Below are 13,309 nucleotides of genomic sequence, written 5' to 3'. Positions count from 1 at the left end.
TTTTATCAAATATATACATGAATTAAATTGCTTTTGTAACTTGTAATAAATTCTGAGTTTTGTAATTGAGATTTAGTTCAAGAGTAATATGATCGATGGCAGTGGCACACACTACACTTCCCAAGGCACGTATATTATACAGGAGGTCGAGGAGGATAAGTAAGAGATATGAGAGGGGGGGTAGATGACTGAATTAGGATGAAAAAATTGTGCTTCCTTCCACAGTGAGCATTAGCAGAAACATAAAAATCGACAGAGATTAATAAATTTTCATTGTGTAGTTTGTGAACAGTTGAACAGATTATATTTTGTAACGTATGACCTGGATGTGCTCCTTGAACCATCTACAAACAGCAAACACCAACCAACAAAGGCAAATTGTGCAAGAAAACCTGCCTAGATACATGGTAAACATGTTACATGTATACACATGGGCGTACAAAATAAATTCAATAACCTAGGAAGTCAGTTTCCTCCCAGAGAGAAGCCATATGCAGGCGACTAAATACTTACAACACTACCCATCTAACTAAATGCTAAAAATTCCGGTCGAACCCTATTCCTTTGTCAAAAGGCTTCAGTGGCATTATCTTTTCCCAGTATCTATTAAGCTTCAACTATACAAAACATTCATAAAAACTGCATCAAATAATCTACAGTTCCTACCAAGTCAAAGGAAAACTTTTAAAACTCTGATAGACCAGATGAGCATTAATGAATCTCATAGGCAACCATCAGTATCAGCAGGTGCAGAGTCACTCTGCACTTGGCGAACAAACTGTCCTTTTACTCGGGGGCGCTGCTCCGCAAGTCTTTTCCTGCTTTGGTATCGAACCTGTGCAAGAAAATTCCACTATCAATTACTGAAATGATCTTTCAGTATGGGTCACTATACATATATATGGGAAATATATATATGTATAGTGTTTTCACCACAATTCACGATTGTAATTGGGAGTTCAAGCTACCAGATTAAAGGAACTATACTACAGGAGCAATTATGGCACTTCAACTAACATCACTCTCATTCGTCCCTCTAATTTTCTCCAGGGGTCACTATATTTAGTTCCTCTACTTTCTTCTGGGGATTACTAATTTTTTACTTTTAGCCAGGCAGCATGAATGCTATAAGGTTGATATGCATGATAAGGCTGACTGATAATGATTAATATTTGCTAACATACCTTTTTCTCATAGCATCGTTCTTTTCTTTTCAATCTGAACTTCATTAGAGCCGCTTCTCTTTGGGTGGGGCAATGAGAATCCATCTCTCTTGATCCATCACGAATGAGAAGAGGATTGTCATTCACGCTCTCAGAGACAGTAGTTTTTGCAACTGCAGTAGCTGAAGTGGCATCCTGATCACTTGAATTACAAATGCTTCCACACACACCTCTGTTGAGCTTACTTGCAACACCATTACATAAACTACCACCAACGAGAGAACCATGTCTCATTACCTCCATAGTTTCCTTATTGTTCTCCTCCTCTCGCAATGTTTGGTCACTGGAATGATTGGTTGTCTCATCAAACATGCAGTAGCCTCGTTCCGAGTTGTGAACTTCAGAATCAGAACGAAGTAAGGCACTCATTGAGAAAGGGGGCTGATCCTGCTGGCCTGCTGATTTGGAACCCCAGACATGCGGAAGACCTGATTGTGTATAAAATATAGGTGGCAATATTTGACTGTAGCCACTACATAAACTATCAAACCTTACACCTGGAACTGAAAAGTAACCAAGTTGAGTACTTGGACGTGCTGCATCAGCCTGTCCAGATTGACCAACAACCAGAGTGCTCATATTATTCTGACTGGTACTTAATACTTTACCATGCCATTGAGAACTACAATCGATGTTTTCAGGGAGTTGATTAGACAACTGATTTTGAAAAGTACTTGTGCATTCCTTTGGTTCAGTACAAGTACTAGCAACTGGTGCAAAAAGTGGTTGCGATGTCTTACTATTATTATACCTGCAAAAAGGAACTTCTAATTAATTAGGAATTCACTGTAACTTAACACTTGTGACATTCAGTGACATAACCACACATAATTATTTTCCACTAAAAATTCTGAGTAATGCAATGAGGGCATGATATATTAATTTTCAACTTCTGTTATATTAACATTATTTCCCCTTATGAAAAGAAGAAACTATAAACAACTATTTCCAATATTTTATTTTCTTTTATTGGAAGGTGCAGGAGTCATCAATCTGAAGTTGGATTTAAGCAAAAAAACAAACGCACCATCAAAAAATCACAACTGAATACAACATAAACTCAATCTTTTAAACCAGTGAGTGTGATCAAATCAGATAATCTCAAAGATTTATTCTAAGTACTGATTACAACTAAATCTTTCCACTTGGCTGCTGAGGAGATCCGTAGATCTGTACAGTGTCTGGATGACGCCTACATCATTGACTAGGATGACAGTGAAGTATTGCTAGGAGTTTTGATTTCCATTCTGGCCCCTCTAGTATACTAGTAGTAGTACTATGATCTATAGAGCCCCAATCAATATATAATCCCAAGGGGTTGGCCTAGTTGGAAAATACTTGGGCCCTGGAGCCTCGTGAAGCATGAGGTCTCAGGATCAATTCCTCCTAAGTGCAAACAATTCCTTAGGGGCCTCGCCCGCGGACGTAGTCCAAGCTTTACCCAATCCATGTGGAGGTGACGCTTTGCACGGGTCCCTTGGATTAGTCGGGGTAAAGCTCCGGACACCCCAGTTATCAAAAAAAACAAGAATAGAAGTGAGTTGCTTACGACTTGGCTTATAGTTGTAGAAAGAGACAAAGAGGTCAGTAATAGGCCTAAAGAAATTAAATATAATAGGAAATATTGCTTGCATTATAAAAGAATGGAAGAAGATAATTAATATGCCCAAACCCATTCAACTAGATTTGGGGTTAACACAACAATGACAACCACTAAGAATTACCTTTCATGCTTTCAACAAAAGCCTATAAAAGAAATATGACAAAACCAGAGCCACAATTACATAAACTCCGCCCCAAACACAGTAGCATCACCACCACCACAAACACCTATAAGTCATCCCATGTATTTTTTATTGGAAATACTTTTATTGGATAGACATCCACTAAATATACCTTTTACTGCAACAAAAGACAATAAGAAAACTAAATATACCTTTTACTGCAACAAAAGACAATAAGAAAAAATAGTTTTGACTTTTTTGTCTTGCAAAAGTACTTTAAAAAGGCATATAACCAGATGGTGCCTTAACTATATATCAAGTCCAATAGTTGCTTTCATATAAAGTGAATGAACGAAGGGGAAACAGAAACTCACCATGAAAAGGCAGAGGCATTGGAGTGGTTTAGTGTACTCCTTTCATCGGTACCTTCATTCTTTGAACAACTAGGATGGAATCTTCTTAAAGAAAGTTCCAATTGTGGAGCAAAAGCAAACTTAGTTGTTTCACCTTTGGCACCAAAGTGTCCATAAGTGTCTGTTGGACGACTTTCAAATTTGCCAATTAAGTCAATGGCTTCACTTGTCGGTTCAACTAGTTCATCAATGTCGCAATGAAACGCACCAGTGACATCAGCATTTTCTCTGCGACTTTCTGGCTCCATGCTTGCATATGTGGTCATTGTTTTAGCATCAACATGATCTCCCAATCTGATAGAAGTTGAGTTATAAGCTTCCTCGCAGGAAGCACCTTCTGGACCATATCTACTTGAGTCCTCTGCAACAAGTAGCTTGTTAGATATCCGAATGGATGAAGATTAATTGAAGAAGTCGTCAAATTCAAGCATGATGGAAGGAAAACATGAGAGTATAGCATGTTACCAGTTACAATGTGAGGCATAATTGATTTATTGACCAATTTCACACATTCTTCATGCTTCTCTGTATTGATCAAGTTAGATGCACTCTCGCATTTCCGCTGTGACAGACCCTGCATATTTTGTATATACGCACTCTCAGCTTCCAAGTAAGGCGTTGTACAAGAGCTCTGCACAAGAGGTGGCAAAACATGCAGTCTCTATGTAAAACTTCATGAAGCCAACCTAATCTTGAAAAGGAAATTTTCCTCAAGCTATAAGTGGCCTCATATATGAATCACAATGTAGATCCTGGAAAGTACATATACTTGGAACTTATTTCTTTTTATGTGCATTGTGAAACTAATGATCCAAATGAACCGAGTTTCTACTCAACTCATAATGGATATGGTAAGAGTATTAATGGTTGGCTTTGTTATATTTCATTCATCGGAGTGACACTACTCCAATAGCGTTAACAAGTCCAAGATTGAGATTTGCATATCAAGAAACAATCTTTAAAATCTGGAATGCCATCAAATATCTCAAAGCTAATTTATGCAGAACAAATGTTCCTAACATCCTTATTAAATTGACTTCAAGATGAAATACTACTTACTTGAGCATCACACGCTTTCTCGCTGCATTCCTTATTGTTTTGTGCAGGGGGCAAATAATCACTTGAGTGATTGCTTGCTGCATTGTTTTCAGAAGTGGCTTCGACTCTGTGTTGTGCAGCAGCTGTGTTGTCATGAACATGCCCAACAGTTTGCTGATACAAGTTTTTAAAGTTAGGTTCCATTAACATTTAATAAGTAATTATAAATACAAAGAAGAAAACTGAGAAAATAGTGCATACAGTTTGTCTTCTCCAAACATGCTGCCATAGGTTCTTCAGCTCATTCCTCCTAACAGGCTTTATGAGAAAATCGGCAGCACCTTTCATCATGCACTTCCAAACCACACTAATTGAATCCTGGGAAGACATCACTGCAAGATAATGAGAACAGATGTTTTAATTCTTTACCCTAGTATAAAATCTAATATCAAAATAATTAAAAAATTGACCCAAATATTTTTTGCTCAGGTGACATACTAATAACAGGTATGTTTTTGCATGTTTCATGCTCCATAATCAAGGTAAGAAGCGCATATCCAGATATTGATGGCAAATCCACTTCAGTCAATATGAGGTCTATGCTTTGGGCTCTCCCCTTTAGTATTTCCCAAGCCTTTAGGCCATCCGAAACAGCAGCAACTGCTCAAGAAAAAGCAATAATTGTCTTCAGTCCCAGAAGCGTCATTCATCAGGCATAACAAGACGGCAAAACTTCCAGTCATATGTAATAAAGTAATAAAAATTGGAAATAAAGTTTGTCCAGTGAAAGAAAACCTAACACCATGATTTAATATAAATTGGATAATCTGGAGAACATGGTGGACTCAAATTCAATTGCCGATTCGAATTCATATGAATAAGAGTTAAAAAGATGAATTGGCACACCGAAAGTCCATTAGATCAAACTCCCAAATCCCATTGACCAACAAAAGTTAACTCGCAATTAAACCAGTCTCACGTAATTTAAAGTAGCCCAATTGCTGATATAATGAGTTGTTCACAAAAATAAACTGCATTGCTAAGTCCTAGAACAGAGTTCATCAAGTCAAAATAAACCCAGCCGAGTTTATGACTGTGAATGGCACACAATAACATATTATTGTGGAAAATCAAGAAAAGAGTAATCAATTGATGTTCTATCAAAACACTCAATTATAGAATAAATAAAGAACTAAAATGTTCACATGTCCATTTCCTCAACGCTCAATTTCCAGCTATTTTTGCTCAAGTGTGACTTATAAGAGAAAATACTCCTATTCAGAAAAAGGCAACCTGTATTATCCATTCTTATTCTGTTCCTAGCAACTTTTCAAAGGATAGCAAACCAAAAACCCAAATTTTAAAAATAAATAAATAAATACCAAAAAAATAAAAAAAGAACCAAAATAGTACAGAATTTAGTGAAAGTAAACAAACCCAAATAACAATTTGTTTGCTAAGCAGCACTATAAAAGAAAGTAAACTCTATTAATTTGAACAACATGAACAAGCAAAACAATACTAGCAATTAAAAGAAAGAATAAGTGACCTTTGTAGTTGCATTTTCGGAGCAGAGCGGTGATAATCTGACGAGTGGAATCGTCGGCTTCAACCAACAAAACCCTAAGAACCATCCGAGGAAGAAACCTCTCCCACCTCATCACTTCGGGCGAACTGTCCTTCTCCACCTCTTCCAACTCCATGAACTCTTCACTACTCGCTACAATTTCACCCATTTTCCATACACACTGGATCGTCCACAAAACAAACAATCCCTAAAAACGAAAACCCTAATTTCTGATCATTCACTAGTTGAAGAAGCAGCAGAACCAACTCTGTTTTGTCAAAATTAGCTTCTAACTTTCTCTACTTAAAATTCTCTTGTAGAAATATCTAAAACCAAATTGAAGAATAAACGGTGGAGATTGAGAGATCTAACGGTAGAAGCAGCCGTAAACCGCCTTCGATGAAATCAGCTTTCGTTCCCTGCCGCGGAAAACGCAAAATATCTTCTTCATGACCCATTACGTTCTCTCTCTATATCTATATCTATCTATCTGTTTCTTTCTCTCTCTAAGCTAATCAAAAGGTGGGCCGCCATTGGCTACTAGTTGGTGATGCTGAGCTGGCGCATTCTCCTTCACCCGTTTTTGATTTTTAGAGGGTTCCGATACTCACATGGTGTGGTAGTGGTTGTCGACACTTGGTGTTGATATTTTAATTCCTAGAGAAGATATTTTCTGAGTGCTGCCACGTAGGCTTTGTACCAACCATACTTTAGATCTTATCATCAGTTAACTGACACGTGGACGGTCGATGACAGTCCTAGGTTTGTGGTTTTCAACCTGTCGATGCTTGGTTAGCTTGACTTTTGGGATCTTTAAATCTCTCTGGTTTTGGATTTTTTTTTTTTATTATTTTTGAATGGTATACTTTTGTTTATTTTAGCTCAAAATTTTCTTGACCGTTTGTTATGGCACCACGATCGCTATGGCCCACTTTTATGATCACTAATCATTCACCTGATGTCTTATAAGAATGGTATTAAGCGATGGTTTTGTCCTTTATTCTCTTTTCTTTTTTTCCTTGTATTTTCAAAAAAAAAAAAAAATTTAATTCTACTATTGCTTCTAATTTGGCCCATTCATATACCAATGATTTGATATATAACATTATTATATAACATTATGTCACTCCTAGAGGGAATTGCAGGAAATTGGTAAAGTTAAGTTGTTTCACAATCATATTTTAAAACCATATGCATTATATTACGATTTACGGAATTTTAGATTCAGATGGCATACTAATTTCGAAAGTAAGCTCTTGTTAGCAATAATAATGTAATATATGTATGGAGCACAAAAAAACGTGGTTATATTAAAACCAATATTCTTATTATTTTTAATAAAAAAATCTTGTTACATGTATGGAGCACAAAAACGTGGTTCATTTGCATGTTGCTTTATGGCCTAATTGGCTATTTGTGAGGGGAACATATGTAACATGGAAGATCCCTTTCAACAAACCCACCATGTCCCTTCACTCCCACAAGAGAGATATTTCCTTTCTATCTTTTGCAATTTTGCTCTTTCAAAAATGCCTTTCAAACTATAAAAGGATATATTTGTAAAATTGGACACCAATTTTTTTATTTCTCATTCTCCAACGAAATAATAGGAATAAAAGCCACTTCTCATGAAATCTATTTATAATTTTTACCTTCAATTATTTTCAGTATCACTTATACCAAAAGTAGCATTAGATGTATAACTAGTTTGTTTTAGTAAATTATGTCAAGGGTTGAATAAATTACACATAGTTCAATATTTATTATTTTAACCTTATTTGAGATTTGACATGTGTATTTAAATGACACTTTAGTGTTTTCTTTCTTTAGATCCGTGACCAAAATAAAAAAAACTCCTTCACTTGCATAAAAATCTTACCATTTCTTTGTATGAAATTAAGGTATTACAAAATTTTCATATTCAATGTCATTTTTCAGTAGCTGGTGAATGAGAGTTTAAGAAAGGTTAAAATAATAAATATTGGTGTAATTTTACCAAATTTTAAAAAATATTAATATACTTTACTCTTGTTTTTGAATAATGTGATATGCGAACTGAATATAGAAAACCAAACAAAGAAAAGGGGCTGTGACTGTGGGCTCCCCCACTTTGCCATGGTGAGGCCTGCACGTTCAATTTTGACTTTTTATTGAAAAAAATATATATTTTTTAAAGAATATTGGTATCATTGTACTTTTTCATATTATAAATTTTTACCAACATGATAAAGAATTTTTAGATTATGAAAGATTAATTTTCACCAACTTGATACGTGAGAGGTTGGGGGTATAGATGCAAACTTGAACTAGGTTTTAACCAAAGTCAAGTTAGAAATAAGCATATTCAAGTTCTGTTTGGTAAAGGTGGGTATTGACTTGTTTACCCAATCCTAAGCTCAATTAGTTGCAGCTTACAAGTCATAACAAACTTTATTCATGATTCTCATTGAGTCTTATCATGAAAATCTAATTTTACCATCCACTCACGAAGACCCAAACAAAGAAAAGCATAGTCAGATTTTGACGTGGCAACGTAAGTCTCTTTCTTAGTGCCTTCAATGATAATCAAAAATTTAATAATTATCATAATGAGTTTAGTGCAGAGTTATTCAACGTCAACAAATTTAAAAAACAAAACTAAATTTAATTAACTTTATCATGTTTCGTACCATGGAATTATAAATTTTGAATTAAAATTGAAATTGAAAAAAACGGAATATAGAAGTTTGACACCCTTTTAAGACATAATATTAAAAATGTTCACCGAAACAACAATTCATTTTTTTTTTTTTTTGAATGAGCAATTCAATTTAACCTTCCAATATAATATGATAAAAATAAATAAATAAAATAAAATTATGAAGTACATAGTTAAAGTTAAGTCACACAATCATTTTTAATAGGTGTTATTTTCACGCTTTGAATGTATTCTTACTCAAATTCTTACTATTTATTACTTAATTTTACTACTCTCACATTTTTTAAGAATGTGTTCTTACTCAAATTCTTACTACTTATTATTTAATTTTGCCACTTTCACATTTTTCATTCTTGAATTTGCTCCCACGGTCTAATTACAGTTTTTGAATCTAAAAAAGGTTGGTGAATGATGTTGGCAACCTTGATTTTGCTTATGGCAATGACGTGGCTGCATAGGACACCCCAAGTGGCATTCAAATTTTGGATGGTGTAGAAGATGATGAGCATGTGAGTTACTATTTGTATTTTTTTATCTTTCCATGTAGATTTGTGCCTTAGAGGAGCCAAACATGTGTCATAATTGTAGCCAGCAGGCTCTCAATGAGATGGACATGAAGATAACCCAAATCCGGTGGTGTTGGTTTAAAGAAGAAGAAGGGTGTCCTTTACCGAGAAAACGTGCTAAATGTTTGGAGATAACGAGGCACCAATCTACTCCACACATCAACCACAAAGAATAAAGCCCTAATTTAACCTTTCCCATTCAAAAACCCTATTTGAAAAGTAAAATTTATTTGTGGCCGAATTCGGCTAGGGACCGAGAGAGACACATGGACACGGGTCAGTTAAATAATTATTTGAAAATAAATTTTTATTTTTAAAATTTTTAATAATTATTTTTGAGCGATAAATTAAGTAAGCTTAATTTTTTCTTTTCTTATCTAGAATTCTAATTTATATTTAATATTTGTAGGATGGGCCAGCTGAGTCAACAGTGTAGGGTGTCAACTAAGAGCATCTTCAACCATTGTGTATATTTTTTTTTTTACGTAAATTTGATGTATCATGATGAATTTACACAAAAAATTTGAATTATTTAATTTTAACTCCAACAATTGTTTTATCTTTTTTGTGTAAAAATATATTTCTCAATAACAATTAATCATGTGTCATATCAGGACCTACATAACTTTTACAAACTTACTTAATATATGGTCGATTCTTTAATAGAATGAGAAAGATAGATGAAAAAAAAATATGTTAATTTTACACAACTTTTTACACATTAATAACGTAACAATATATCTTAACAGACTGTTAGAGATGAAAAAAATTTATACATTATAAATGACTATGTATATTTTATACAAAAAATTATTTTAACATATCATTAGAGATACTCTAAGTGATCCAGCTAGTCTTTACCACAGTTGATCGGAGATTCCTGTAAGTTTAATGACAGAGATTTTTTAATTATAGAATTGCTTGTTTAGTTTTTAATTTTGGAAGGTTATTATTCGTTTTAAATAAATATACTTAATTTTCAATAGGACCATTATTAGGTAGACTGTGATTGGACAACTGCAAATTATGGGAACATGAGTCAAAACATTGATGAGTTAGCTCAGATAGCTGTGATCCATTGCTATCTGTATCAGACAGACCATAGTGGATCTTGACCTCTTAAAATATATTTTCTTGCTCAAAACACGACATACAAGCAGGACAGAACCATCTTTGTATCCGAGGCGCAATACACAACCAAATAGCGGAGGCCCCTCAAATATTTTCAAAATTCTTATTTATGGTACTAAAAATAGTTACTATTTGCAAAAAAAATCTAACTTTTAGTCCCCAAATTTCATTAGGAATTTTGAATTGCCCCTCCAATTTTATTATTATTATTATTATTTTTCGGAAAAACTTATTTGTTGGTTCCAAAAGACACAAAGTTTAAAAATAAATTTAACTTATGCCACTTGAAACTCATATTTTTTTTCTAATTGGACCATTTTAGCTATACAATTTAAGGGTCATTGTAGGGGTGTGCAAAAAAATGTCAACCCAAAAATCAAACAAAACCGGACCGAATCAGTGGTCCGATCACGGTTCTAAAATAATAGAACTGTAAATTTTTGTTCGATTCCAGATTAAGGTCCTACAGGATTAGACCGGCCCAGACTAAACCGTTATAATATGTATATATATATGTGTGTGTTATATTATATATATATATATATATATATAGTTATACCTATGTACTACTCTTAACATTGCAAGGGATTTCGGCACAATGATCAAACACGAGCCAACATTCATCATCATCTGATATTATTTTATTTTATTTTATTTCTCTTAATGTTTTGACTTTGGGCACATTCTAACATTCCTCCACTATTTTTTTATTTTTTTTATTTTTGTTCATGCCGCCTCATTCACTTCTTAGTTGCCACCGTCGCGGTATCCAATTGTTGATCAATCTCTCTCACGCAATCTTCGAAGTTCGGTCATTGCCATTAATCTTTTATTGATGCCGTCGGTGATATCCTTTATCACACTCTTTCCCTTCTCTCTCACTTTCAGTTCGCTAAATCTCACAACATATTTGCGCCTCAAGCACAACCAACAACGACAACAAATCAAGTTTCTTAGTTTTCAATTACGGATTTGTCATACTTTTCAGTTTCAGCATGATTTAACCTTATTTTTATTTATAGGGTTTAGATTTTGGGTCTATTTCACCAAATTTTCCCTCTTTCTCTATTTTCGTCTTGGATTCAAGAATGTGAATGTTTTTATCGTTATTTTTGTTTTATATACAATTCAAAGAGAAAAAAAAATTCAACTAGAACCGTAGAACCGAACTAAACTATTTTTTCACAGTTTGGGCTAGTTTGATTCCATAACTCAATGGTCTAGTTTAGTTTCAAATTTTATGGAATCGTTGGGAGCGGTTTGGTTCCAAAAATTCTCAAAACCGGACCAAACTGGACCATATACACCCCTAAGTGATTGTGGATATCTTGTTACAATTTTTTTTTAATAAAAAATTTACCTTTTTTTGAGGTGATGGACAATCCAATTAAATTGTTAAAGCACTTGAAAAATTGGAGGGATTAATTCCAATCTTTTTGGAGCTTACCTTACCTGACTTGAACAATTTTTTTTTTTATTATTATTATTTTTAATATTAGTGTGGAAATGATTTTGAAAATCTGCAATCCAATTAAATTTTAGTTAATTTTTAAAACCTTCAACCCAAGTTTAATCTAATTAGACATTTAACTCAAGCCTGGCCTTTGTTCAAGCTGTTGAACTATAAGGTAGAGCTCGGATTAGAAAATTGAATGAATCTCGGGTTTGGTCTCAAATTTTGTTACTTCTAGTAAGTATGAATTCTGAAAACTAAATGCAAATATATAAAAAAAAATTATAAACATATTCTTAGATGTTATTTTTCCAAATGATTATTATACAATAAATTAATAATTTTTGAGTAAAGAAAAAAACAAAGATAAAAAGGTTTATCACAATTATAAATGTCTAATTTATTCAAAAAAAAAAAAATTTAATGAGAATAAGTGGTCGATTTGGGTTTAAATTTTTGACACCTCCAAATTAAGTTTAGTTTAAGATTTTTTGGTTAAAGACAAAATTTAGTTGAAAAAATGATTGTCCAAACACATGAAAATCGAACTGGGTCGGTACTAACCCGCCTAATTTACACCCCCAAGAGCATCCACACCGGGCTCGGGGAAGGCCCCTGCCGCGAACCAAATGGCCCAGTCTCCACCAGCCTAGCGAAAAATGAACGGGCCCACAAGGGCTCATGGTATTTCGCGAGCCCAAGCCTGATTGCTCTATTTATTTATTTATTTATTTTTGTCTTATTCGCTGCCAAAACAGTGTCTTTTTTGGGGGAGCATTTTTCTTTTGTTTTGAAATCAGCCAGCAACGGTCAATTAACAGTGCCATAAGGCAATGTTTGGCTACAAATTTTCTTTTTGACAAAAACCAAAAAATGGGCTATTTTGAGCTCTCTTTTTTAAATAAATAAATAAAATTCATTAAATAAAAAATATATTATTTCGGCACGGTTTGTCCAATTTTTTTTTTTTATTTGGGCCAAAAATAAATTAAAAACCTTTACTTTTTATTTTTTTCCCTTAAAATTTGATTTTTTTAAAACATTTTTTGCTTTAAATTTTAAATTTATGCCACAAACAGTGCATTTGGCCGTTAAGGCATTGTGACACAAACAGTGCCTTCACGGCTATAATTTCAAAAATCAAATTTTTTTTTTTTTTTACTTTTAATAGTAATAATAATAATAAATCATTTATCTTCTATAAATACATCAACTCCTACCACCATTCATCACATCTAATCCATATCTATTATCTACCATTCAAGTTATTTTATTTTCTATTTTCTCAATCTTAGCTATTATTTTCAAACTCATTCCGATTCCATGGATTATCGACGTTCATATTACTAAAACACCCAATTCAACTCATCAAACAATGAGTTTTTGCCATTTCCCACAAATATTTTAAACATTCGACTTTTAATTTTTTGTTGATTTTTTTTCGTGTAGATGATAGCAGCTAAAGAACTTTTTCGTAGATAAACAGGTGGTGAATT

General features: G+C 33.7%; 1 protein-coding gene and 1 long non-coding RNA gene across 3 annotated transcripts; both read right to left on the bottom strand.

The window, feature by feature from the left end:
* Positions 1–231: 231 nt before the first annotated feature.
* LOC132276846 (two-component response regulator-like APRR3) lies at positions 232–6,424 on the bottom strand. 2 transcript variants are annotated; one of them, XM_059778469.1, is made up of 8 exons: positions 5,948–6,424; positions 4,897–5,058; positions 4,660–4,790; positions 4,420–4,572; positions 3,826–3,991; positions 3,322–3,721; positions 1,185–1,974; positions 232–835 (listed from the first exon to the last, which is right to left on the bottom strand). In XM_059778469.1, exons 1-8 carry the CDS (start codon positions 6,132–6,134, stop codon positions 722–724), a joined length of 2,103 nt encoding a protein of 700 aa, XP_059634452.1. In that variant the 5' UTR covers positions 6,135–6,424; the 3' UTR covers positions 232–721. The 2 variants fall into 2 exon arrangements, with proteins under 2 accessions (XP_059634452.1, XP_059634453.1); XM_059778470.1 differs by having other exon boundaries at positions 3,826–3,934.
* LOC132276847 (uncharacterized) lies at positions 2,102–3,315 on the bottom strand. The gene is made up of 2 exons (XR_009470942.1): positions 3,160–3,315; positions 2,102–3,119 (listed from the first exon to the last, which is right to left on the bottom strand). It is a non-coding gene; the product is annotated as an uncharacterized LOC132276847 (long non-coding RNA).
* Positions 6,425–13,309: the final 6,885 nt, after the last annotated feature.

The sequence above is a fragment of the Cornus florida genome, unplaced genomic scaffold (genome assembly GCF_030987335.1).
Source record: "Cornus florida cultivar Cherokee Brave unplaced genomic scaffold, ASM3098733v1 CherokeeBrave_3.0.0_Hap2_Chr10, whole genome shotgun sequence".
In the NCBI taxonomy this organism is placed as follows: Eukaryota; Viridiplantae; Streptophyta; class Magnoliopsida; order Cornales; family Cornaceae; genus Cornus; species Cornus florida.
The sequence above is the reverse complement of the archived record's forward strand: the minus strand, read 5'-3'. Positions and strand labels throughout refer to the sequence as shown.